The sequence below is a fragment of the Triplophysa dalaica genome, chromosome 9 (genome assembly GCF_015846415.1).
Source record: "Triplophysa dalaica isolate WHDGS20190420 chromosome 9, ASM1584641v1, whole genome shotgun sequence".
NCBI lineage: Eukaryota > Metazoa > Chordata > Actinopteri > Cypriniformes > Nemacheilidae > Triplophysa > Triplophysa dalaica.
Genome location: NC_079550.1, coordinates 5,002,908 through 5,030,839, shown reverse-complemented (window position 1 = coordinate 5,030,839; position 27,932 = coordinate 5,002,908). Strand labels below are relative to the sequence as shown.

The window sequence follows — 27,932 nt, the reverse complement described above, 5'->3', positions numbered from 1 at the left end:
CTACTGTATGTGCTACTTTCTATTTTTGAAATATTTTTATTTGTTTATTTGTTTTGGTTCATGAATGGGCTCATCTGAGATGGGGACTATATGATGAATACAATGAAGACAAGCCATTCTACTTTTCTAATGGCGTTCAAGCTACAAGGTTATAAACCAATAAATTATTATCAAAAAGATACCAAATTATTGTAATTTAGAAAGGATGACTAAGATTGTCTATGTGTTCATTTATAGATGTAGTAAACACATAACAGGCCAGTATTACGATTACTCTTCTGGAATTCTTCAGTCATGTGTCCTTGGCCCTCAAACTTCACTACCTACCAAAGTTTGTCAGTTCTTTCCAAACAAACATCCAAACACATAAAGCTCCATAATGTACATACCAAGTTTGGATTCCGTAAGTATTAACATCAGTGACATTTACAGAAAAACACTAAGAGACTTGAGAGAGTACTTAGAAATATTTATATTTATTGCACATTTTTAAAACATTTACTAAAATTGTGCTTCTTATATTTTTGCAATTAAGAAAATGCATTTAAGAAAAAGATCTTGGAAAACTCTATTTTGAATCAGCAATTACATCTAAAAAAAATTTTTCAGGTAGTTGCCTTTTGTCGAGAAGATGATCACAATGGTGCGACCCCAAACATCAACGTCAATCACATACAAATTCTCTTTTGTTCCTTTTTTTTAATTAGATGGGAAATTTATCATATCAACTGATGATATCACCTCCAATCTGTTAGTGGATGCATTTGCTTCACTTACAATACAAGCTGGAGATTACACGAAAGAACCAGTTCAGGTTTGGCAAGTTGATTACCCATTTTATGACTTATATATTGTATGTGTATATATACTTTAATTATTTTATGTGTTCATGTGTTCTTTTTATTGTATGCTTACAGCTGGAGAGCACGGGAAAGACAACAGCTGTCTGGTTCAATGGAACAGTGTCAGTGGATTCGACCGTCGGTAACAAAACCAGCTTTTTAATCCTCTATGAAATCAGTGCTCCTTCTGCGTATATACAGACGCCAAGTGGGTCCAGCTACAGTCAAGCAGATATGAGTTAAGATCCATCAGCAAAGACACTCACACTAAAAATTCCAGGAACTGCAGAGGTATGAAGACTTTAATAGCAATTCAGGAGTTATGGCTGAAGTTTGTCAGCCATAAAATGTTCAAAATAAAATGTTCAAAATAATCATTGACAAAAAAAATTGAAACGGATACATATTTTTCATGAATAATTTAGATAACCCTTATCCTAAAGACAAAGTCCTAAAAGGTTTATGTGATTTATGTTGTATTTGGTAGTCTGGAGACTGGAAGTACAGTATTCTTAGTGGACGACTTCAGTCTTTGACAATAACCGTAACCAGTCAAGCAGCTCAATTAGAGCTACTGGATAATGGAGCAAGTAAATTACCCCATAATCTTTTTCTCAAGCACACACGCTAAAATATAAATAAACAAACTGTAAATCTTTATCTGTTACAGGAGCTGATGCTTTCAAAAATGATGGGATCTATTCCAGATATTTCACAATGTTAGTAAATGGCAGAATCAGCTTGAAAGTGAGTGTGAAGAATAAAGACGGACAATCCAGATTTACTGTACTGTAGCGGCGCTCTATATGTACCTGGATATGTGGTGGATGGTAAACTATGACGTCATCACTATTGTGCAATTTTGCTTGAAACTGGCAGTAGTTCTAGTAATATTGTGAAACGTGGCATTGCATGGCACCGTTTTCAATTCTCTTTTTAGATCAGGTAGAGCTGAACCCTCCGAAGCCTCCGGTTCCTGAACAACCACTTGTTAAAGGAAACTTTAGCAGAACAGCCACTGGAGAAAGTTTTGAGGTTATTTCAAAACCATCAAATTATCCTCCAAACAAAATCACAGATCTTAATGCAGAAATCCAGGAGAACACGGTCCTTCTCATCTGGACAGCTCCTGGTGAAGACTTAGACCAGGGAACAGGTAAAGCACATTTTGCTATAATAATAGTTCATAAAGTTCTGCTTCAGAACCTGTGAGGTCAAAGAAAACCAAGAAAAGTGCCAAAGATTCAGATTAACACGTGAACGTATCAGAACACCTAGACCTAAGAAAATTAAGTATATGTGCAAAATATTAAGTATAAGTGCAGAAAAAATCTGTACTTGGGTCCTGCAGAGAATGGTATTAAAGACACAAAGTATAGAGTCTGACCTTAGTTTCATCAGTCATTTCAAATCAATAAGCAAATCAGCGTACTACCATCTCAGAAACATAGCCAGAATCAGATGTTTTGTCTCAAGCCAAGATTTAGAGAAACTAGTCCATGCTTTCATCACCAGCAGGGTGGATTACTGTAATGGACTCCTTACAGGTCTTCCCAAAAAGACCATCAGACCGCTGCAGCTCATACAGAACGCTGCTGCCAGGATTCTAACCAGAACCAAAAAATCTGAGCATATCACTCCAATCCTCCGGTCCTTACACTGGTTACCAGTTACATTTAGAATCAACTTCAAAGTATTATTTCTTGTCTATAAATCACTCAATGGTCTAGGACCTAAATACATCTCAGATATGTTGATTGAATATAAACCAAGCAGACTTCTCCAATCATCAGGATCAAGTCAGTTAGAGATAACAAGGGTTCACTCAAAACACGGCGAGTCAGCGTTAAGGCATAACGCCACCCGTAGCTGGAATCTGCTTCTAGAAGACATCAGACGTTCACCAACAGTAGCTACTTTTAAATCCAGATTAAAAACACACTTGTTTACCTGTGCATTCACAACCTGAGCACTGTGCTGCTTTACATCAACTGCACTTCTTTTTCTAATTTATTTTTATTTTGCTCTTATTCTTTTTATATATACACTGACATTTCTAATCAATTTTATTGCTGTTTTATTGTTTCTAAATATCTTAAAAAGTATGTTATCTTAAATTAGTTGCATTTTAAAGCTTTTTTCTTTGTCAATCATTTTATGTAAATCACTTTGAATTGCCCTTGTGTATGAGATGTGCTATATAAATAAACTTGCCTCACCTAAACGTTTTCAGTCCAGAACCCGACAGTAATCTATGTAGTGTCTGGATCAAGCCATTCAACCTCTCACTCCCTTTTGTCTAGGTATTAAGATAACATCTTCAAAGACCAAAGGAAACCTAGCTCCATGGGGTCTGGTTTTAGGTTGAACTCTCACAGAGAGTGTTATAACCATTTGGTTCCTCTGTTGGATATTTACGACTCCTTCGCTTCAAAGCATTGTTGATAAGTCTCTGTCTCATCTCTTACTTAAGACATGAGACCAAGCAGAGAAACTTCTCTGACAAATAGGAACTTATTTGATTTAAACTATTCTTCTCTGTAAATGTATCTTAATGTCTAGGTTGTGTGTTGTCGCTCGTGCTATTTTATATACTCTGTATTTGTTAGATATGCAAGTTTTGATTCAGGGTTCATTTGACGTATTCATACGTTCACAGTTCAATGCCTTGCATGTTTCATATGTAACTACACATCTTTGAATTCCCTATATGATGAGCTATGTTATAAAAAACATAGCACACATCATACTATGCCCATAACTAAGTTTAGGTATTAAACGCAAACTGACCAAACTGTCAGAGCTATGCAAATGAGGTGCCATGAGAAACAAAGGATCTTTCTTAGGCCCCCTTTTCACTTTCATGGCATTGGCCCGCAGACCATCTGGGGGCAGGGCAGGTATGCATTTAAAACAGCATCACCGAACCATGTTTTTTAGTTGAACTTTTGGAATCGCAAAGGAAAAGAAAGAGGACGAGAAGACACTCCAAGGGACTCCCCTCTGGGGAGTCCGTTTAGGCCATGGAACTTTGGACTCAGAACCCAAACTCAGCGTTTCAACAGGACTGCATTCTGAAACCATTCAAGATTTCCATCAACGCGCATACAGATATTGGTCCAACAACAATATTGCAAGTATCCGTTTCTAAATATAGATTAGCTGCGTTAAGATCGTGCCTCTTTGTTAAAGATGATTTTAATGGTTTTCAGACATGTTTTACCTGCCTCGCGGCCATGCCCTCTCACTTTCTCTCTCTCTCTCTCTGCGCATCCTAGCGCATTTGTGTTTCATGTATTTGTTTGTCTTCATTTTGTTTACCATGTAGAGTAGAGTTTAATAAAAACCCATAAAGGCATTTGTGATGGGTTCTCTTTGTTCACGCTCACAAACTTGGTCACTTAAACTGTGTTTCGATCTATGCTACCTCTGCTCTTAAATTTTGTTTGGTAAAGTCACGTTACTTATGGTCATGAGATAACGTTAGTGTATAAATCATTGATGCATTTGCTGGACGAATACATATAGGATTTGTATCACTATACTGCTAATCAGAATTGTAAAATATGTATGTGTAATGACGATTATTATACATATTTGCCTTTGAGCTAAACTAATTCCTTGACTGAATTTGACGTTTTAACAACTCATTTCATATATGTTTGATCTTGATAGATCTGGTGGAGAATCTTATTTGATGAGTAAACTCATCCGTAATTTAACAAGCAGCTAAAAACCCTACATAAATTGGTGGAGAATGCGGGCACAGTTTTAAACCTTGTTTTGTGAGCAGAACTCAGTGATTATTCATGTGTGTTTTTTATGTGTGTTTATTGAAACCAGATACTCTGTTAAATTGCACTTTGATATGTATGAATGAAGGTGGGGACCCGCCCACCTATCCTTAGCAGACTCTTGAGCTTCTCGCAAAGAAAACCTCAAACTCTGTTAAAGATTTCGTGACAGCATAAAGACGAAGAAATCTCTTTATAGCGCACTGTATTATTATTTTACCGCCTAAATTGAGCGAAGAAATCCTCTTTTAGAGCGAAGAAGACAGAGCGAGCGATGTTCCTCCCTCATCTTACCAAAGGCCTTATTTTTAATGCATAGCTTTAGGTGTTACTGATGTGAATTCCAGTGCTAATGAACTAAGCTATTGCGCTCCCTGGGGTGAACAATCAGTGTAGCTAGCTGATAATGTTTCTCCCATTCGCTTAACCCAGCGGATTTTATTAGTAAATAACTCTGGGTCAGTTTTACTATTTAAAGGGGGGTTTAACAAGAATCCCGACCAAGTACACAAATAACTTTCAGGACGGCGAAGAAATCCCGTTAGTCAGTTAAAGTGTAGTATTGTGTGTTTTTTGTTTTATGTTACGGTCGACGAAGAATCCCGACCAAGTACACAAATAACTTTCAGGACGGCGAAGAAATCCCGTTAGTCAGTTAAAGTGTAGTATTGTGTGTTTTTGTTTTATGTTACGGTCGACGAAGAATCCCGACCAAGTACACAAATAACTTTCAGGATGGCGAAGAAATCCCGTTAGTCAGTTAAAGTGTAGTATTGTGTGTTTATTGTTTGTGTAGGTTGAAAAGCCATGAACCCGTGTTCAGTAAACTGACACGAGCCATTAGACACGCGATTAAATTACACTCGTCGCCATAGAAACTGTGCGTAAACGCAAGTCTAATTCCACACAGAGTTGTGGAACCGGAAGTCCGGCAGAAGACGTTTAACCTTCTACTAACACTAGAGGTCAGTTTGTCTTAAAAGTGTCTTAACACTTCTCCCTTTTGTTTGGGCAACGCTAGGTGTGAAGTCTCAGCCAGTCTCTCCTTTTGTTTGATTTTATGATTTCATTATTCTGCTATTTTACGGTTCACTGTATTTGAGAATATTTATTATTTGTTGTTATATACAAACTATAATAATAATTAATATTATTCCACTTTGTTTTGATGATTTGATTTTTCTTTATTTGAATCAGGGTTGCTAACATTCTCTTCCTTGCAGTTAGAATTGTATTTGATAATACTTGAATTTTAATTAAACCAACTTAATTGAATTTAAACTTTGATCAAAACAATCAGATTGCACTCTTTAAGGTGTTTGGGATTAACTCCCAATTGAAGAAGAAACCCTCTTTCTCTATTCTAACCTCTCTTTCTCTTGATTTATGTGGTTTTGTTTTTCTTCTTATCAGAGACTGAACCTGTCTGAACATCAGTAAAATTTTTGGTAATTATGTTGATGAATCGAATAGCCTAAGTCACAGAATGACCTCATAGGTAAAACTCTTCAGCAACGTTTTTCATAATTTTCCTGTGTTCACCCATACAATTATCCGTCCCCGCCTTCACGGCTAGGATAATAAGCGTTTAGTTTGCGTCACTAACTGACCAACTCAGTTAAGCATTCAACACATAGCCCACATATTTAGCTCAGTAGATCTGTACGGACTTGCATCTTGCTGTTTGTGCCTTTCTCTCTCCCCTGTGTCTCAATTTGTCCAGACCATCCCATCCTGTCACCTGCCAGTCCAGCTAGAGACCAGGCAAAGCGCTGCGATGGACTCCTGCCTGGGACCAACATCGGCACGCAGTTGGTCGGACGACCTAATCCGGCGAATGGACCACGATCTGAACCAGAGCTACAACTACAGAGAGCCAAGAACTCATCTGAAGTGCACAGCCAGGATCATCGGTGACCACGCCCCCGACCAGATCGTCCTACTAGAGCCAGAAGCACCTGCAGAACCGCCCAGACCAGCTGGACCTGCAAACGACAGAGGATGAAGAGGACCAGGAGCTACAGGAGGAGATGAAAAGCTACAAGAGTCCTTAGCAACACAGACTGAGCAAAGAGAGCTATTGGAGCAGACGCCAGAGAGGAGCTGGTAGGAAAACTCCAAGATGCAGAAGCTCTCTATAATGGCCCCGGCAGACAGCAACCCAATGCCACGGCCAAGGCCTATAAAGGCCCTCTGCAAGCAGTCCATGCTGAAGTCCAAGCCATGACTCAGCAACGGAATCAAAATGAACTGAACTTAGCTTGCAGACTACAGTGTGAACAGACAGGTGAATGCAACAGATTCTCCCCTGTCGTGTCCCCCAGCTAAAAGCCCAAAGCTGCGAAAAGGGGGGTGGGTGAAACCCCACTATTCACACCTTTCTAGCCAGCAAACACAGAGGGGTGGGGCAGGAACAATCCAGAAGAACCTGCAGACACACACGCTGCATGGCCCCACAGACCCCAGCAAGCTGGCCAGAAACATGACAGCTGTCACCACTAAATGCTGTCACCATGAACACTGCAGGAGGCCACAACAAATGCCTACCTGCAAAACATTGACTCTCAGTCATTAACACTGCCCATTGTGATCACAAGAGACAGATCACCTGCTTAGGATCACCTCCTGCCAAGAGGACCACAGCATCCTATGCCAGCAGTCAGATACTGTCAAAGCGGATTTCAGCAGCTACAACACATCTGCTACAGCCAGTATGTGAGCCTATGTCAGACGACAGAACGGGCCAAAAGGAAAGAAGACTTCAAAGCAAAACTCTTCTCCCTCAGAAATCCGCATCACACTTTGAGTCATAACCTAAGCGCTACAGCCTTCTTCCGCCACGATCACTTGATATCTGCGGAACTACAGAGAACATAGCGCCGCCTCCATAAAGACTGTGTAAATCCTGCCTATCTCTGCACATCACAAAGAACTGACTATGGAGAGTCCACCACAGTAGCAGATCTTCAGCAGAGACTCAGCAGATGTTACAGCCTGCCGGGAACAGCCAAGCACCAGACAGGATGCCCTGAAACAACACAGTGTCACCACTTTCTTCGAACTCGAAAGACGGCGCCCTGTGGAAACCCAGCTGGCAACCTAGGAGCCACTGACCCGTTCCGGCCCAACAGTCATCGAGGAATTCATCTCAACACCATGGATGACACCTCCCCAGAGGGCAAAAGAACAGTGCAACTACGTCTGAGACAGCAGAGATCCTGGGGACATCAAAGGAGCTGATTCCACAAGAAACCTCAACAGGAGGATTTAAAGTCCAAATCAGACTCTTTTTGACCACAAGTGACATGTGAAACAAACAACCCTTTTGAATGCCCTCCGTCTGAGAAAAATGTCCAGATCTCTGTAACCTGCTGGTCGACCACAGAGACAGTCATCCTATTACAAGATGAACATGGCACCCTACAGGAACCATGGGCAGATATCTCAGACATCAGCTTTACACTGTTCACACTCTCTCTCCAACAACACCAGTTTCAGACATTTCCTCTTCTGTCAAGTGCGTGCAGTTTCCATTGGACTCATGCCTGTCAACCACAGCAATGGCCCAGGACACCTGTGCCTTGAACTTGAAAGGGAATAACCAATGCGGAACCTGCTACTTCCTGGTTCTCGCTAATCTCACAGCCCCATGGGGGGCCCTCTCAAGTGCGAGAACATTCTACGATCTACTAGAACAGCCCAGAGTTTTGCACTCTGGTGAATAAATTAGACTGTTGTACCTGCATTCACCAAAAGGGGTCACTGTTCAGCTCAACACACAGTGTGACCAAGCCTTCAAACACACATATTCAAGGGAATACGTGGAGCATGGCCCACTCTGGAAGCCACACCCCCTTTTTACTGAATAAGTCAGCTTTTTGCAGCATGCATACTGTACAAGTGAGTACAGTTACCAAAGATTTTGAACAATGTCTTTATGAAGAGCATGACAGCGGATTACCAGTCCAAGGAGATGGACCACGCCCTGCACCTGCCATCAACGGCCAGTGCTACAGCTGCTCGTCACAAAGACAATGATGCAGAACCAATGTCAACTATGTGGCCCCACTCACAGAACCACATGACATTACATCCCAAGCTAGCTGCATCCTGGGCTACACAGGACACCACCTACAAGGTTCGTGAAATGTTAAAAGAACTGCCCACTCATGTAAACGAGCGCTCAAGACGGTGCCATGTACACACCAAATGGCACCTGCGCTTCACCACATGCCTGATTTACCCTTGCTGAACGTAGTTCCATCTGAAAGCTGGACTTGCCAAACACTGCCTTAACACTGGTCTAAACTGACAGCGTGACCAGAACGAAAGGAGGGTAACCAAGCACCAGCAGAACATGGCTCTTACCACAGCCTGAGTTCAGACGGCACCACCACAACATCGCCAGGGCCAGCAATGAGACCCCAACCTTGTCCTACACTGCTCACCAGTACTTCAATGAAAGACCCCGGAGTGTGACACCAGCCTTTGCCCAGCAATCACTGCAGAACATGTGAAGGCCAGAGAGCATGCTGCACCCGGCAAGATTCACAACAGGAAAGTGAAGTGAGTAACAAGATTTGGTATCATAACTTTGCCCAGCTACTTGAGACGGTTGGGGATATGTAGACAACACCCCTCCCCATGACACAGGACTACAGGCATTTGCGTGGAAGCCAACATTCCATCCCACCTGCTGCTTCATCCATGACTGCTGCGGTGCATCTCTGTGGAGACAGGACACACCCTAACCAACCTGTTGCCAGAACCAGCAAACAGGTGCAGGGGTGCTCTCCCTTGATGTCTAAGCAGGATCGAAAAGATGAAAGGTACCCAATTTAAGCCAATGCCTGACCACTCGGGAGCATTCTCTGCCTGTATGTCGAGATCCTGTGGACCAATAGGAACCTCCAGTGATCCCGCCATCATGATCCAACTATCCATCGTCAGCTGAAGTTTACATTCGCACTTCCTCTTCCGAAAGGGGGGATATGTAGTGTCTGGATCAAGCCATTCAACCTCTCACTCCCTTTTGTCTAGGTATTAAGATAACATCTTCAAAGACCAAAGGAAACCTAGCTCCATGGGGTCTGGTTTTAGGTTGAACTCTCACAGAGAGTGTTATAACCATTTGGTTCCTCTGTTGGATATTTACGACTCCTTCGCTTCAAAGCATTGTTGATAAGTCTCTGTCTCATCTCTTACTTAAGACATGAGACCAAGCAGAGAAACTTCTCTGACAAATAGGAACTTATTTGATTTAAACTATTCTTCTCTGTAAATGTATCTTAATGTCTAGGTTGTGTGTTGTCGCTCGTGCTATTTTATATACTCTGTATTTGTTAGATATGCAAGTTTTGATTCAGGGTTCATTTGACGTATTCATACGTTCACAGTTCAATGCCTTGCATGTTTCATATGTAACTACACATCTTTGAATTCCCTATATGATGAGCTATGTTATAAAAAACATAGCACACATCATACTATGCCCATAACTAAGTTTAGGTATTAAACGCAAACTGACCAAACTGTCAGAGCTATGCAAATGAGGTGCCATGAGAAACAAAGGATCTTTCTTAGGCCCCCTTTTCACTTTCATGGCATTGGCCCGCAGACCATCTGGGGGCAGGGCAGGTATGCATTTAAAACAGCATCACCGAACCATGTTTTTTAGTTGAACTTTTGGAATCGCAAAGGAAAAGAAAGAGGACGAGAAGACACTCCAAGGGACTCCCCTCTGGGGAGTCCGTTTAGGCCATGGAACTTTGGACTCAGAACCCAAACTCAGCGTTTCAACAGGACTGCATTCTGAAACCATTCAAGATTTCCATCAACGCGCATACAGATATTGGTCCAACAACAATATTGCAAGTATCCGTTTCTAAATATAGATTAGCTGCGTTAAGATCGTGCCTCTTTGTTAAAGATGATTTTAATGGTTTTCAGACATGTTTTACCTGCCTCGCGGCCATGCCCTCTCACTTTCTCTCTCTCTCTCTCTGCGCATCCTAGCGCATTTGTGTTTCATGTATTTGTTTGTCTTCATTTTGTTTACCATGTAGAGTAGAGTTTAATAAAAACCCATAAAGGCATTTGTGATGGGTTCTCTTTGTTCACGCTCACAAACTTGGTCACTTAAACTGTGTTTCGATCTATGCTACCTCTGCTCTTAAATTTTGTTTGGTAAAGTCACGTTACTTATGGTCATGAGATAACGTTAGTGTATAAATCATTGATGCATTTGCTGGACGAATACATATAGGATTTGTATCACTATACTGCTAATCAGAATTGTAAAATATGTATGTGTAATGACGATTATTATACATATTTGCCTTTGAGCTAAACTAATTCCTTGACTGAATTTGACGTTTTAACAACTCATTTCATATATGTTTGATCTTGATAGATCTGGTGGAGAATCTTATTTGAGGAGTAAACTCATCCGTAATTTAACAAGCAGCTAAAAACCCTACATCTATCTGATCAATTTTGAACATGGGGAAAACACACACATTCGTTCCCTTTCAGTGTTTAATTTCTTATCTTAAACGAATACGTTTTATTGCAATATTTATATACCTATTAGTAGGGCTGAAGGATTCTGGCATCGTCAATTGTGAATATTATTATTGATTCAATTTACATGGGAGTGTATGCTCTAAAATGTTTTAAACTTTCTGGAAAAAACTCTTAGAAAATAGTGCTGTATTGCACTAAAAGTGGTTCTTGAATCGCAATCACATCGATCAAAATGAACCATGTTAAATGACAAAACATCAAATCAATGGGAAACTATACCTCGGTAACCCCAAAGAACCGCTGAAGAACGGAAGCACCAATATATGGTGATATAACACTAAAAGTGGTTCCCTGTGATTACAACCAAAGAACCACATTGAGTGCAATATAGCACCATGTTTTTAGAGTGTACCGCAGCCGAGTGCGCAGATTGGGAACCCGGACAGTTAGTTGAATATCAACGCAGTAGTCAATGGACAGACCTGAAGGTCATGTGCTCTCGCACAAATAGCCTATATTCCCAAAGAATTATTATATAAATGTTTTTATATTTTTTTTGTTATACAACTATATCTAGTTGTCTTATCTTTTGTCCAGGTACTTCATTCTCAGTGAATACGATTGCAGGAAAGTCTGGAAGGATTCTTGGAGCCCACTGTACTTGTATGGCTGGTCTGGGGGAGACGTGCACACATGTCGCTGATTTGTTGTTTCTGATTGAAGCAACAGTGAAGTTGAGGGACTCGAAGACAGTGACGCAGGAAAAGACGCATTGGATGTTACCTACTGGAATGTCAAAAGTAGGGATGCTCCGATCCACCTTTTTTGCTTCCGATTCCGATACCTGAGATTCACTATCGGCCGATACAGAGTACCGATCCGATAAGGCTCGACTTAACATTATTTTCCTTACCCTGTAAAACAAAATAACGAACAAATGATTCACAATTTCAGTGAATTATTTATTAAACCAGAACCATGTCGTACCACAGCTCCAGGTGGTTTATAAGGAGACTGAAGCCATTGTTTGCAATGACGGACAGCGGTTGCCCATCCATAACAAGGAATACAAATATCGGATCGGAGCATCCCTAGTCAAAAGTGGAGTACAAGGAATGTCGAGAGATTGCCTGTTTTGCAGCAAAGAAATATAAAGTAAAATAGCTGCTAGAGTGAATGATCTGGTTATGTGCAGTCATTTGAAAAAGAAAGTGACAGTTCTACTGTTTAAGAAAGCAGAACACAGCCTCCTACCAGAGATGAATTGTCATCATTATTTAACACTCTCAGCACAACTGACTCAAACTCTGCAGTTTATCCCCGATTGAGCCTTATTCAGACCACTTTATTCCCAAACCAATGAGTGAAAACTTTACCCTGGTGTTGACTGAACTGTGGCATGAGGGGACACTTCACACGGACTACAGTGATGTATTGTCCATTTGCAATCATTGAAAGATTTCAGTATCTGAAGAGCAATAGCTATAAGGGATCAAGCTTCTTCTAAACTGGTTTCAGTGTCGTGCTGGTCGAATCACAGCATCTAAAATGAAAAGTGTATGTTGTATTGATCCTAATCCACCAGCTCAGAGCTTGATCAACAGTGTACGCTATCCCCAATCATACACATTTACATCAGAAGCTACTACCTGGGGATGTTCTTGTGAGAAATATGCACATGATATGTTTACAGACGAACATAAGGAATCTCATGAAAAAAAGGTGCACAAGAAAGGTTTTTTCATTAATCCATGTGTGCCATTCTTAGGTGCTTCCCCAGATTGCCTTGTTTCTTGTGATTTTTGTGGTGTCAGTGTCACTGAAATTAAATGTCCATTCTGTATCAAATCTGACGAGTAAAACAGAGTTACAGGATTTTACTTGGAGAAGGATGATGAAGGGAAATCAGATGTTTCATCCTCATTTATTCATTTTTGGTTGGAGTATCCCTTTAATGCATAATTTTACTAATTATAAAAGTCTCTTTTTGGATCTTTGTCCATTTCTTTATTTCTTTTAATTTGACATTTTCTTTCATCTGGTCTGTGCTCAAAAGACAGTTCACCTAAAAATTCATAAGAGTAATTAAATTGTGTTTTGACAATCACAAAATGAAAGGTATTTGTGTTTTTTACCTCTTTTACACAAAAACACACTTTATGATAAACTACTTGACTGATTTCAATTTGTAAAGTGATTTTATTGATTTTGAATCATTTTTTAAATCGAATATTCCAACAAGTAGTTAAGTTGCAATTGTATGAAATTGTATGAGAAGGTTGAATATAATTAAGACAGATTCATAGTTATAAGGAGCAAACATTTATTCAAGAACTATATACAATATAGACACTAAATATATTCTCGCATCTGCATGGATGTCACAGGCAGGGTCTCTTCCTCTGTGGTGCATATGGCAGGGGTTCACCACTAATGTCCACATTTATACGAGGGGCAGATCTCTTTAGGCTTGGTCTCGAGAACATCTCTTTAACTTGGATGAGTCCATCAGGCTGCTCTTCTTCAAGCATGGTGGGGCAGTTTAGAGTTTCCAGAGGCGTTGCTTCACACGAAGTCCTAACTGTAGGCTGTAGTTAAGAGGCTTGCCAGAGGATTTCTTTAACATAGAATCCACCACAGCACAAGACATTCTTTGATGGTCTTCTGTGCTGTTCCCATTGATTAAAAGAGGTTCCTCAGGGCTGGTGCGCACCAGATGGGCTACGGTGTGAGTCTTTGTAAATTCTGGGCAAAACTCAGGAATTACAGCTGCGTTTTTAAAGAAGCGGTTCTCTAGCTTCATGCCCTTTAGCTGTTTATGTGTCGAGTGAGAGCTACCAGACTTAGAGATGTAGTTGTGGTCCAAGCGGCCCGCATGTGCTACCAGATGGGCTTGTGTTTGAGTGTTTGTATGTACTGGAGATAACTCTGGAATTACAGCTGCATTTTTAAGGAAGCGGTTCTCTAGCTTCATGCCCTTTAGCTGTTTATGTGTCGAGTGAGAGCTACCAGACTTGGAGCTGTACTTGTGGTCCAAGCTGACTGCATGTGCTATCACTGCAAGGTTGTCAGACAGGTTGGGATCCTTCATAGGGCTCGAAGGTTTTCTGCTCTTTCTCAGGTTATAGCCTGGACCAGAGAAGGTACCATCTGCACTTCGCTTTAAAAGTGAAGCGACAGATTGAGTACAGATTGATCAAGGGGATTCATTTTTTTAAATGCCTTAGTATTTTTTATGTTACCACAAGGTTGGATTAACATACCTTCATGTTGTTGAAAGTAAACTGCTCAGAGAAAAGTAGTGATTGTTTGTAAGATCTCAAGGGATATCTCAGAGAAGATGCTGTATGCTCTTTCTTCAGTGTGCTTTTAGGTTTTGAGTGTGGTGGGTTCCAGCAAAACGACACAGTATTTTAGAACACTGTTCAGCCAATCACGTGGGTGCTTAGAATTCTCAAATATAAACAAAGTTATTATATAACCTTAAGGTTCATTTAAATGTAAAGAGGAAGTGACGTCACCTGAAAGTGAAATAAACAACACTGTTCGCCCAATCATGTGGCTTCTTGGGATTTCCAGGTATAAACTGGATTATTGTCTCTAATCTTGAGGTTCATTTAAATGTATAACTTGATATCACATGAAAGGTGAATTATAGATTCATGAGTTATGAAATAACTTCTGTGTCACATTTTCTAAAAAGCCTGCATTTAAAATACAGACGGATACAGGGTTTTTCCTGGCTCAAAATGAGGCGGAGGTGGTGCCATCCTGATCTTGTACACACACCGTACCTTAAAGTGGATTAACCAAAGTGATTTTGAGTTATACATAAAAATGACAATTATTACATTGTATAAAACATTGCTTTTATTCAACAAAATAGAAATGTTTTTTGATCAAATAAAGCTTTTTTTATCATTTTCAACAAACTTTTAAAGCCACAATATCCAACTGAATTAAGCAGTCTTTCAAAATGAACAAAGCTCATTCACATCTTTCATTCTCTGTATATAAAATATATTCACAGAATATAAAATATTTAAATAAACATCAGTAAATAATGAAAACTCAAATGATATAAGAAAGTTAAATATTAACTAAAAAAGCTCTTGTTGGAGAGACAACTTCAGTCAACTTAGTCTAAACTCTGCGGCCTTACGGTTTGGGCTGCATGATCAGTTTAAGGGCAGAAAAATAATGAGAAGAAGAAGAAAAATCCTCACCATGACAAAAGGTTTCAACCCTAAAAATGTAAGATATTCGTTTGCAGGCTCACAAAGGGCTGGACTTACTTCTCTTTTGAGTCTTCTGTTCTTCTCCTCTTCCTCTTCAGCACGGAGAGCCAGCTGAGAGATGCAGATGAGGAATGAATACATTAAGTTATCAATGCTTAACATGGATATTGCTTTTAAATGTGTATTAGCTTTTGCCATAACATTGATATTAATATTCAACGTTTTATGACCATTTGCAGAACCCCCAAAAAAGAGTTAAGAGGTTGAAAGTGGCTTTCCTCTCCTTGCCCATTTCCTTCTCCTTGAGATCCAGGTGATTCCCTAGCTGGTGAATCTCATCGATCAACTTCCTGGTCACACGAAGTGATTACATCTACTCATCATTAGTAATTGTGTAACAAATGGGTAGCATTCTAAAGTGTGGCCATATTGTTCTGATTGCTTATAAACAATGCGTTCAAAATACATTTTCCATTCATCATACACAGCAAGGTGAGTTTTTATTTATTTATTCACGTTGTATTGTTATTTTTACCAAATTGTTTCACCCTTGAACAGCACAGCTGTCAACATTACGTTATTTGTGCTATATAAATAAATAAAATGAAATAAAATGTAACAAATCAGAAAATAACAGATGTTTAAATAGATGGTTAGACAGATATTTAAAATGAAAGAAACCCTCCAACAATAACTACATTGTCTCCGACTCCTATGATGATGTGAGCAGAGACACTTCATTAACCGAGCAAAAACAAATTTTGATTTTTACAGACCACATTGACCCCCACCTATCCAGAATCATACAATTTAGCTCAAGCTCATCCATATTAAAAAACATTTAATAATAATGTTTAGTGTACCTTTGAACAATCACCTACATATTGAACAGTGACACTGATTTGTGAAGTGTCAATGAGTTGCTGACAAGCACTGGTGAGATAAAAGATTTTACAGCTATATGCTGTTGTTTTGCTCTTTGGTGGCATTGTAAGTTCTGGTTGTGTGTCTGTTTTTTCATCCGTTGATTCATTTGTTGATGTCCCAATCTTAAAAACACACTAAAAGTTTGTTTTGAAGCAATATTTAGAAAGGATACTATCCTTCCATACCACATGTGCTACACTTACTTTTAAGTAGTATGTCTTAGTAGTTAGTCAATTTCAAACATTTGTTTCACTTTTGGTAGTCTTCTGCAGTTTTAACAATAGCGCTTGTCTTCAGATTTTTCAATTTGGCACTATTTTCACAAACATTGCATTATTTAAATTCAATAAAAAATTATACTAAACACATATGTAATGTAATTGAAGACTAGACACAGATCCATCTATTGGTCCTGAAAAATGTACAACTGGTTATAACTTTGAATCCTTTGGCCTTAAAGAGCAAAAGTCTCTCTTTAGACTCCTTTGGGCGTACTGAGTTGATTATAACCCAATATTCTTTGGTTGGCCATCATGGTTATGGGCAATTCTTGCAATTGTCAATCTCAGGATGAAAAAATTTAGTTTTTCCAAAGACAATTAGTTTACCAAAGATTTGAACACATTGATAAGTCAGATGTCAGCACTCGGTATGATAGATCTGATAGATTTTACTATCTTGTTTTTGATCCAAATGATGGCATGGTAGTGTTCCATATTGTTCATATGCCAAAACTGATAGATCTAACTATCCTGCAAACATGGATGTCAGAGAGGAAGAATATTTTGGTCTGAGTATTTAAGGGAAGCTGGTCAAATGCTCTGGGGAATTTTTACTAAAATGAACCTCATAGTGCCTTCAGACACACAGAACTGTGTTTTTCCAATCGCACCTTTTTCTTCCACACTTTTCCATTCCACATAACTTTCTATTAATGTGCTTTGATACAGCACTTTGGGAACATCCAACTTCTTCTATAATGACCTTTTGAGGCTTTCCCTCCTTATGGAGGGTGTCAATGATGGTTTTCTGTACAACTGTCATGTTAGCAGTCTTTCCCATGATTGTGATTCCTACTGAACCAGACTGAGAGACCATTTAAAGGCTCAGAAACCTGCAAGTGTTTTGGCTTAATTAGCTGATTCGAGTGGGACACTTTGAGTCTAGAATATTGCACCTTTTCACAATATTCTCATTTTCTGAGATTGTGGATTTGGGGTTTTCATGAAGCCATAATCGTCACAATTATGACAAATCATGGCTTGAACTATCTTGCTTTGCATGTAATGAGTCTATCTCAAATATTAGTTTCACCTTTTAAGTTGCATTAGTGAAATAAATCAACTTTTGCACGATATTCGAATTATTCGAGTTTCACCTGTAAATCTCAACACTGCGCAAACGTCAATACTGCAAAATGGCCACTAGGTGGCGGGAAAACACCATGATAATTGGAGGACGTGTTGGCGGTGTCTATAGCAATTTATTGACAGCGATCTGCACTCATTGTTTAAAAATGTTACAGCGTGGGACGCGAGGGTCTCGATCAAGATAATAGAAATGGGATTAACACATTCCTGATGAGTTGACTTTTTAAAAGTCTCTCTCAGCACTGCGCAAATAAAAAGGAAGTGATTGTTTGGCCTCAGTAGCGGAGGTATGCCGGGTTTGGGTTCGTGGCGGAAGAAAGTAGTTCCCAATTTCATTTAAAACCGGAGGGGTTTAAAGACACTCCGACGTTGTTTCTGGTTTATCTACACACTTGTGCCGTCGAACTGATGTATTCATGCAATATCGCTCATGTATGTAGTGTTCTTATATCTGCATGACTGTGATTGCCTCGTGCCTCTGGCCTAATCACACCCATGAAGATATAAGAACACTACACACACTCCTACTGGAGCGATATTGTATTAATACAGTTATACACAAATTGTCATCTATGTCTACATGAGCCTCACACATGAACTTACAGGACTTAGAAAAAGGTTTCTATAAATAAACGGATTTGCTGATCGAAGCACATTCATAAAAATTGAAATAGATTAAACCAAAATTGACACAAAGAGCGTTTCCACATTTGAACACGAGATGGCGCTGTTGTGCACAGTTTTGAAAAGCTTCGAGTAATGAACCATTCTATGATGCACTTGAGGAAAAGCTTAATTTCAACATCACTAGTCTGGGTTCTTGTCAGAGAGGGGCATTAGCGACATTCCCCAATAAGTAAAATATCGAAAGTTTCTCTAGTGTTTTACTGTTTGAACTCTTCATTCGTTCAAATTCCTTCATTCAAGGGCGCAGCCATGTTTGTTTACGCTGCAAAGTATTCTGGGAATTTGAGTGTGGGGAAATTAGAGGCGAACGCAGTAAATCATTCTTTATGCACGTAGTCTAATGCACATTTGCGATATATACATATATTTAGTAGTTCATTATATATACGTTGAATAAAAAGCGACTTGCTGACCTAAAGTCTTTACTAGCACGGAGGTACTACAATTCCCAGAATGCTGCCGCGTAAACAAACATGGCGTCGCCCGTGCCTGAATGACAACCCACAACTTTAAGGTAAGAATCATTTGTTTTATTAAATATCGAAAATAAAAAAACACAAAGAGCACAACATGAACTATAAATCTTTCTTGTGTTAGGTTATTGTACTTGTTTGTTGTTAACTGTCAGCGTCCCGTATATGGGAAAAATAACTTGAAGTTTGCGTCAATATTGTGAGTGTAATTTCTAATCGAATCACGACAAACTATATATCATTTGAAAGCTCTGAGACTCTTGAATACACATCTGATCAGTGTCTCGAAGAATAATCTATTTCGGAAGAGAAGTTGATACAGAAATGATAGTTGATTCATAAATTAGTGTGCATCAAGAGTATAGTTTCATACAAATGTTTTGTTTTATATTGTTTCTGTGCTTTTGTATTTTTCAATGTGTCTGTTAATTGGAAAATTAATAAAAATAATAAACAAAAAACATCTCAATGTCTGTTGTGATCAAATTTCAGACCAAGTATTAAAACCAATGGAAGCCTATGGGCCCCCTAGTGGATTTTGGTGGTAGGGCGGCTAAAAAACTCACATACCCCTCCAAGAATAATGTGCTGTATCATGACCAAACTTGATACAACACTTGGTGACCCTTTGTTCATTAGGTCCAAAGTCTGGTGAAACTGAGGCTCATGTGCACTCACTTGGTTTGGTAAACTTGTACAAAAAAGTCACTTTAACACAAACACAAGTATATACTATAAATTCATTTCACTTTATTTAAAATCTTGTTCGAAACTGAAATGACTGATGAAGCCCCTCCCAATTTCAGCCCCTCCCTCTCAGGTAGATATAAACGAGGAGACCCCACAGGACCAGTCACCCACTTTCTGCTAGAACATCCGACGCAGATTTCTTTTGATGCAGTTTTTGGATTTTGAAAAACCTTCTTCTTCAATCAAGAATGGCTTCTCAAAGGTAAGTTGACAAGATTTGTAGAGCATTTTTGTCTTGTTTTCTAGCAAAAAATAGAGAAAAGCTCAAGACTTTAAAAGCGTTTCAAATGGGTGAAAGTAACAAACTTAGTTTTTTTCTGTCAAGATAAAGATTTGTCGATGTTTAATGTTCAGTTTTCTTTAAACAAACTACTGCCATTAATACTGTAATGTCTACGAAATGGTTAACAGTGTTTTTTAATTCATTCATGTAAGAGCCGTAAATCAGTCATAATTTGATCAGCCCTGGCCCTGGACTGATTCTGACTCGCTAATGTCTCCATTCACATCATTATATCAAGCTGCAGCTAAATTGTATTAGGTATAAGGAATTCTAATCAAATGGAGCGATACACACTTTCTAACATTAATTTTGTTTGCCTTTCAGGTTGTTGGCTACAATATGATTTGGCAGTGTAAGTTGTGCTCAGCTTCTTTTACTGACAGATTGCAAATATTTAAGCACTACAGACTGCAGCACAGTCACTTTTCCAGTGTTAGCCCCCTTCCATGTATCAAAATGATTGCATGTGTACATTTAAGACAGTTAATAGTCTGAAACCTCATTTGTCAAGATATCATACTCACCAATCTGGCAGTACTGCAGAACACTGTCAGCAGGCTCTGTTATTTAAATGCCCTTTATGCCCATTTCAGCAGCGTTTTTCTGAATCTGTTCTCTTCTGCCATCTCAGAAAGCATGAAATAAATCATGAAACAGTGGCCTGCCCATATAAGGATTGTAACTTCACAACAAATGTGTACTCTTTATTCAAATCTCGTAAAAGTAGATCATGATTACTGGATCCAATTCCAAGCCTGGTCAATATGCATCAAGCTACAATGGTTCGTATTTCCTTGAAAATTAGATACTGTCCACAGGTGATCTCATCCTACCACTCCAGCTATATATTGATGATCTTGATATTGCCAACCTTCTTGGCACGTCACATAAAATTCACAAAATTTGTGCTGTATACTGGGCACTTGCCAATATGTCTCCGAAATACAGATCAGCATTACACAACATACAGCTAGCAATGCTTTCAAAAGTGACAGACCTCCATAAACATGGGTATGCAGCTGTACTTGCTCCATTATTACGTGATGTTCATATTCTTGAACAGGATGGTGTCTCATCGAAAGACTTGGTTGCAATTTAAAAGGCACCATATTTTGTGTTTCTGCTGACAATCTAGTAGAGCTGCACGATTCTGGATAAATTAAGGATCCCGATTCTTTTGTTTCAAATAGAGATTGCGATTCTTTAACGATTCTGAATGATGACTAAAAGAAATACATGATTTAATAGCGGTTCTGACAAAAAAATAGTTTATTTAGGTATGTAATATGTAGGACTTTGCTTCAAAATTATTACATATTTCATGGTAAACCTACAATATCTATGGTGAGAAATGTTTAACCACAAATTCCATGAGTAAACTAAAGTGTTTTTTCATTTGTGTACTTTGAATGCCAAAATTTAACTTCCTAAAAAGTATAAATGCATTGAAGTAACTTGTATATGAAATATTTATCAGTAAAACAAATTCATGAGGTGACACTTATTTATTTTATACATTTGCCTGATATCTACAGACCGCTTGAAGGGGTCTTTACAGAAAGACACAACTGATAATGAAAAGCTCTAATAGCGCAGCTTCTCTATTAGCGTTAATAGAGTAATAGGCGCTCTGATGACGTGTTTTACCATAATGACGGATATAAGCGCTCACTCGGATTTGTCCGCGCTACAAACTACAATCGTTAGTTTCGTTTCAAACATGTCCAGTTAAGATGTGAAGCATAATCAGAACAATGTATCACAATCCTGAAAGACACTCATAAGAACAGTTTTGTTGTCAGGCTGTCTTTACTTTATATGTTGGTCTGTTATTTGGTGTGAGATTAATTTAGGAGAGTAGGAACTTGTAAACGAGTCTCTTGCGTGTGAGTTGGCAACTCTCTGCTTTAATCCCAGTAACGTCACTAGTGTGATCATTTGACACAGAAATAATGATAGTGTGTGTTTTGAAAAGACTGTTTGTGACGTCGTTACATACCTTATAATAACAATTTTAACTTCTGCGGCAGCAAGAACCAATATTGAAGCATTATGATTTTAGTCCGAAGTGTAAGTTAATAGACACATTGATTTTCATTAATGAGATCGTCTGGTGTTCGAATCGAGATCGGGGTCTTTTAACGATTAATCGTACAGCTCTACAATCTAGCAGCCCATGGATTAAGTGGCTTTGTGGAGTCATTTAAAGCAGACTATGTTTGCAGATTCTGCATGGCCAAAAGGCAACAGTTTAAAGCATCTGAAGCCAGACAGTTTCCTCAGAGAACCAAAGACAGCCATGACCTTCATGCATGGGCGTAAATCTCTTTTAATAGTAGGGGTCCGGGGGGACAATACATATAAAATTTATCAAGAGCAATTTTTGAAGGGGACACAAATAACACAGTCAAAATTGTACTTACTACGACACAAAGCGACAATATGCATTAGGTTTATAGGTGTTTCATGCAGACTTGCAGTCATATTATAACTGAATTGAAATTGTGAACAATAAAGCTTTTTTCCATTTATATATATGTTTTGAAGACAGGAACTACCCATGATACTACATGTTGACATTGAGTCTCTTTTTAAACACTTTTAAACTTTTAAAATGTTATCCTTATTTATACTGCAACATTGTTTGACAAAGTAAACGTACATCGACATCATTGAGTGGTTGTTACTTTCAGCTGGCTCCGCCAACAAACTTTGTTCATGTTCGTGTACCCAAACAAACTTAAATTCTGTGTTATACTCGATGATGAATCGCCCGAGTTTCAGTAAACTGAATGTTTAGTTTATCCGCCGCGCACATACTGCACACAATAGATGCTGAGAAAACGATCCACTCCATCTGAATGAAAGCTGAGCACCTTTTGTGGACGCTAGATATAGTGCCAACGTCACAAAACTGTAACCGGTATGTTCGCGGCTGTGTGTGACACGGGACCTGAATGGCGGGATCGTTGGCTTAGTGTTGCGGTTAATGTTCACATCATGCAAGGTCGCTTATAATATAACAATGAATGCGAAACGGCTTCGGCGTGTTAGTTGCAGTGTGTGAAGTCCTATGTAACAAGCTAATGTTAACTAGCTAAGTAACGTTTAAATCGCTAACATAGCAGATTCATGGAAAATGCATCGTTAATCAGCATTTTCTGAAACAACTAATTTATTAATGAATCAGCATCAACTACATTAAAGAGAATAACTTCATTTAAAGTGAATAAAATATCCTTCTTACTGGAGTTCAACAACCACTGATGAACTGAGCCGCATAACTGACTTCAATGTGTTTTGCAATGCGCAGGTGATATGAACGTGAGAGCAGGCATTGGGCCAAACCATTGTGAGAGGCAGGGGAGGGGGAACTCAACAGTTTCTAAATTTAAAACGCATTTTTGCTTTTGTATTTTCTACTAATTACGCAATTAGATTAGATTAACATCAATTTATTTATGACAATAAAGAATTTAATTGATCGAGGGGGGGACAACTCTCGGATAGAGGGGGACATGTCCCCTCCGTCCCCCCCCGGGATTTACGCCTATGGGTGGATAGACAGACTTGTCTGTGAAGGTGACAGCTCATAGGATCGAAGATGTTCTAAATACCAGGAATCATAATTAGAACAAAGAAAAGAAACGGTGCTAGTGACAAGGTAGATATGTTCTACTCTGCAAAACCTAGATAGCCCACCACTGTCTCCGACAGTCAAAAACATTTTAGAGACATAGTCTGTGCCATCAATGGTAACCTTTGATGTCTGGTAGATTGTGTCACTAGTTGTTTGTCTTCTAATGTGTAGTTGAGCTACTTCTGGTAGAGCTGAAACCAGAACAGAGTCAACTCTGGATGCTTGTGTTTTGGGCTTAAAAAATGATGGGACAGTAAGATGGTATGCCATCCTGTGTTGGTGTCTGACCGCCATTGTCTTAGCGTCATGCACAACCAGTTTAAAAAAACGGTGTTTGGCCTCAAATCGCATTGTCCAAACATGCACCAGGGAACCCATAGCACTTGATCAGGGTGGGGTAATGCTCAACATAGTGATGTTTAGGACGAAGGCGAAACTCGGGGAACGTCTCCAGCAGTACCTGCTTATGATCACTGATTTTGGACTGAAAATAGTCTAAGGTTTCAACAGTAAATGATGGACATAATGCTAACTCCACTACCTCTTTCAGTTCCATCAAAACTGCCCATGCACAATCACTGTACTGTAACTTTAATAGCTAATGTCTGTAACTAATGCACACTAAAGTCACTTGCACTATTGTATAGTCTATATTGTTATCTGTCCATAACCACCTGTACATTAATGTTCACAGTATATAGCCTTCTGTTTATATTGTTCATAGTACATACCGACTGTCATATTCTCATAGTACATGCCCATTGTATAGTATTTTCCTAATATTGTATTCTGTATTTATACACACGCTCTTGATAAATTTTATATATATTGTCCCCCCCTACTATTAAAAGAGATTTACGCCCATGTATCCATCTGCAGGCTGATCTCAACGATTCGGTCCCTCTCTCTGCATACGAGGTAGAAGGCTCACTTCTGTTGACTCCCAAGAGATTCATACAAGTAAAACAGAACTGAGTCTTACCAGTGGTGAATATTTCTTTATGAATCATACTATATCTTTATTACTGTATAATCTATCAGTATATAAACTGTGTTTTTTATTAAACATTTATACATTACTATTTGCTTTCCTTTAGCATAATGGCAGCTGGATCCGCACAACCCTTGATCCTTCGTGTTGTTGAGCCAGACCAGGCTAGAAAATTTAAACTCTGTTCACGACCAACCTCTGTTGATGCACTGATTGCAGTAATTAAAGAACAACTGGAAATAGACCATGACTTCAGTTTAAAATATGAAGACCCTTACTTTGATGGAAACTTGCTTCTCTCTCTGCATGTCACATTTGAGCAAGATTCCAGCTCTCATTCATCAGCCGAAACAATCTCAAGTGTATCATCCTCAGAACGTGGGAGCAGATGGCCTTCAGTTCTTTTTCCAATTCCAACATTTTCTTTTGATGTTGAACTGAAACTTCGAGAAAGTAATGCCCAATTTGAGAAGAACCACAATCACCTTCAGTTAACAAGAGATGTAAAGCATGACATTTTAGAAAAGTTAGCATACTCGATGTATGGCTACAAGGCTTATCCCAGTGATGAGGAGATAGCAATGGTAGCTGAGGCTCTTGTGGGAAAATATCCTTGCTTGAAGGAAGTAGGATCTGAGACTGGGTGGAAGAACAGCCTCGAGTTTAAGATGGGAAACTACAGGAGCAAGATGAGTAGGGCTGGATGTCCAGAGATCACTGTTAATGCAGGAAAAAGAAGTAGAATGAATCCTGACAGTGAATCTTCACATTCAAATATTAAAAGGGCCAAACCAGCAGAAGTAAACTTTCTGCCAAACTTTCCCCAGGGAGAGAATCCCTCTACTCTTGAACAGTTTAGGCAGAAACTCGTTGATGAAATGAAGAAAGCTGAGAAGAACTTTGTGCTTTATAAGAAAGATGATGCAGACAACATTATCCCGGCGGCGACAGACCGAAGTGAGCACATGCCCACCAGTGAAAGACCTCATTGAACTCTGGCCTGCACTCAAAATGGAGTCTGAGGTAATGTGTAGTGGCACTTTTTCCTGTTATTCCTTTCCTGGCAACCTATACCACATTCAGGGGCTGTTTTATGCTTTACGGGAGGGTAGTAGATTTACCAGAGTGTGTTGTCTGTCTTCTTTGTTTTAAAATGTGGGTGTATGCAGAGTTCCAACGAATTACAAACCAGAACCTGCCCAACACATTGTACTCTGAGCTTCACAGACATCTTCCAAGACTGATGACCCTGCTCATACAGAAGGCAGCCAAAACCGGGCAGACATCAGATGCTCTGTCTGAAATCCTAAGAATCTGTGATGAACAGGTAAAAATATTGTAATACATTTTACGGGTCTAATTCTTATTTGAAAGAGGAAAGTTTAATTATTCAAATCAGCTTTGAAAGCAACAATTTGTCCACTTTGTTTTGGTATTCGTCTGATTGCATTAAAGTTGTTCATGTATATCATTTTATTGTTTAACATTAGCAGTTCAGTTATGTACAGTTCTGTTTCCTCGTTATAGGAGCTTCATAACGTACACACCAAGCGTACAACTGTTCTTCATGCCCTTCCTGTGTATTCACATGAGGACGTCTCTGGGTTCTTCAGGACCTGCACAGTGAGCATTTAAAAAGAATGTACGCTACCATATTAAGTAAACTGTTAATATAAATACAGTTATGCTTACTTGCACATTTACCCTTGTTCAGACTCTCCAATCATATAGTTCATGCAATTTGAAGAGATTTGATTTGTTTTCTTTGACCTCACTATAGATTGACCTTAGTACTAGACCGCTTTAAACAAGAGGAGGTGTTTTCTTTATAGGTTTTTTCAGCATATTATCAATCTCTTGCAACTTTGGTTTACTGGTAGCTTGGCTGACTCCTGTAGAACACTGATATTCTGTTTTCTCATCCTCATGTGTAGTTTGTTAACACAACTCTCAAAATCACAGAACTTTCTGTCTGTTGGTCTGCAGCATAATTGTTGTTAAATCTATGTCATGACTAGCTATATGCCAGTATTTGTCAAAAAATGTAATATTTATTTTTACCTTCAGTATTTGTAGCCATGTGTAACCAGTTTTTGCTTTAATATCACACATCTGATGAACCACTGCTTTTAGATGTTGCAGTGGCCCTCCTTACAGTCGTCACAGATAATGACACAAGTCCAGTTCACTTCCAGCCTGTGAAAATCTCTGTTGTCATGAAAGCGAGATTGTGGTCAATCTCTCTAGATTTGCTGATGCCTTCCTGGTAATGTTTGGACTGATCTAGGCACTACACCTCAGCTATCCCAGGGCACTGACCAACACTTGTGAATTCACTCAGAAATTTTACTTGTCTTAAGATGGTAAACTGTCACCCAAGTTACGGAGTCTCAGAAATGACTTGATGCGTATGTAGAAATATACAGATATATGTTTCTACAGATATGTATCTGGAAAATGTTGTAAAGCCTGGCAGTTCCTCTGTAGTTCAATGCTGGTTGTTTCTTTGAAAATAACGCCTTAAAGGGTTTCTGTGTTTTATGTGGGTTTTCTCCACAATATGCACAATGTGCCTTTGTATTTATAAATGTTATTTGGTATTAATAAGCTCTTGTTCTTGAGTTGTTATGTTACATGTAATGTTTTAAATGGTTCATGCTGTTATGCAGGTTCATTTCATTGTTATTAGGGTTTTAGCCTAGTGCACCATTGAATTGTTTTTTATGTTTGTCTTTAGATTAACAATGCAGTTTAAAATGGAAAAGAGCAAGAATTCAGTGTAACACCATGTAACTCAAACTGTTGATGTTGTTTGTTCTCAAAATATTTGAGTCAACAAGTTTGACAAAAATTGACAAAGAAACTAATAAATATTCAGTTTCGAGCAGTTTAAAAGTGCTTCTTTGTGTACTTACTTTTGAGTAATGTTAACTTAATGCCAAGACAATGGTCAATGATATTTTTAAGTCACTGTATCTGAAAATTATTGAGTAGACCTATAAGAACTTTTAATTTAACTGTAAACAAAATTTTAAGATCAAAATATTTAACATCCAAAATAAATTGTTTTTTTGAATTCATGAACTTAAAATTTTGAACTTAAAAAAACAAATGTTCCCCTTTCTACGTTTTACTCTTTTGTATGGCGTATAAATTCTGATTAAAGATGCAATTCATTATTTGGGTGTAAGTTGTAAAGGAAGTCTGTTAAACTGGTGTTTCTTGGATCAGACAACGCTGGAAAACAAAACTTCTGCACATGCTTTAAGATGATCGATAGGACAACGTGTGCCTACATTTCATCACAGTAAGACAACATCAGTATTACACAACTGTACGATCATATGAAAGCTCTGACTGTTTTCTTTTGCTTTTTAGCATCAGAGGAGTTAACAATTGCTGGTATGACCTT

At 38.8% G+C, this 27,932-nt stretch overlaps 1 protein-coding gene, 1 long non-coding RNA gene and 1 pseudogene across 8 annotated transcripts; 2 read left to right on the top strand and 1 right to left on the bottom strand.

Annotated features, from left to right (window-relative positions):
• Positions 1-50: 50 nt before the first annotated feature.
• Positions 51-12,051, top strand: LOC130428246 (calcium-activated chloride channel regulator 1-like; annotated as a pseudogene).
• A 1,416-nt stretch (positions 12,052-13,467) lies between these two features.
• LOC130428248 (uncharacterized) lies at positions 13,468-14,570 on the bottom strand. The gene is made up of 2 exons (XM_056756106.1): positions 14,425-14,570; positions 13,468-14,321 (listed from the first exon to the last, which is right to left on the bottom strand). Exons 1-2 carry the CDS (start codon positions 14,428-14,430, stop codon positions 13,704-13,706), a joined length of 624 nt encoding a protein of 207 aa, XP_056612084.1. The 5' UTR covers positions 14,431-14,570; the 3' UTR covers positions 13,468-13,703.
• Positions 14,571-17,859: 3,289 nt separating this feature from the next.
• On the top strand, positions 17,860-27,141 carry LOC130428249 (uncharacterized). Of its 7 annotated transcripts, none has more exons than XR_008907399.1 (8): positions 18,833-18,897; positions 19,349-19,542; positions 19,663-19,808; positions 20,214-20,241; positions 24,409-24,516; positions 24,627-25,543; positions 25,690-25,847; positions 26,048-27,141. It is a non-coding gene; the product is annotated as an uncharacterized LOC130428249 (long non-coding RNA). The 7 variants fall into 7 exon arrangements; XR_008907398.1 differs by having other exon boundaries at positions 19,349-19,581; XR_008907402.1 differs by lacking the exons at positions 18,833-18,897; positions 19,349-19,542 and adding an exon at positions 17,860-17,983.
• Positions 27,142-27,932: the final 791 nt, after the last annotated feature.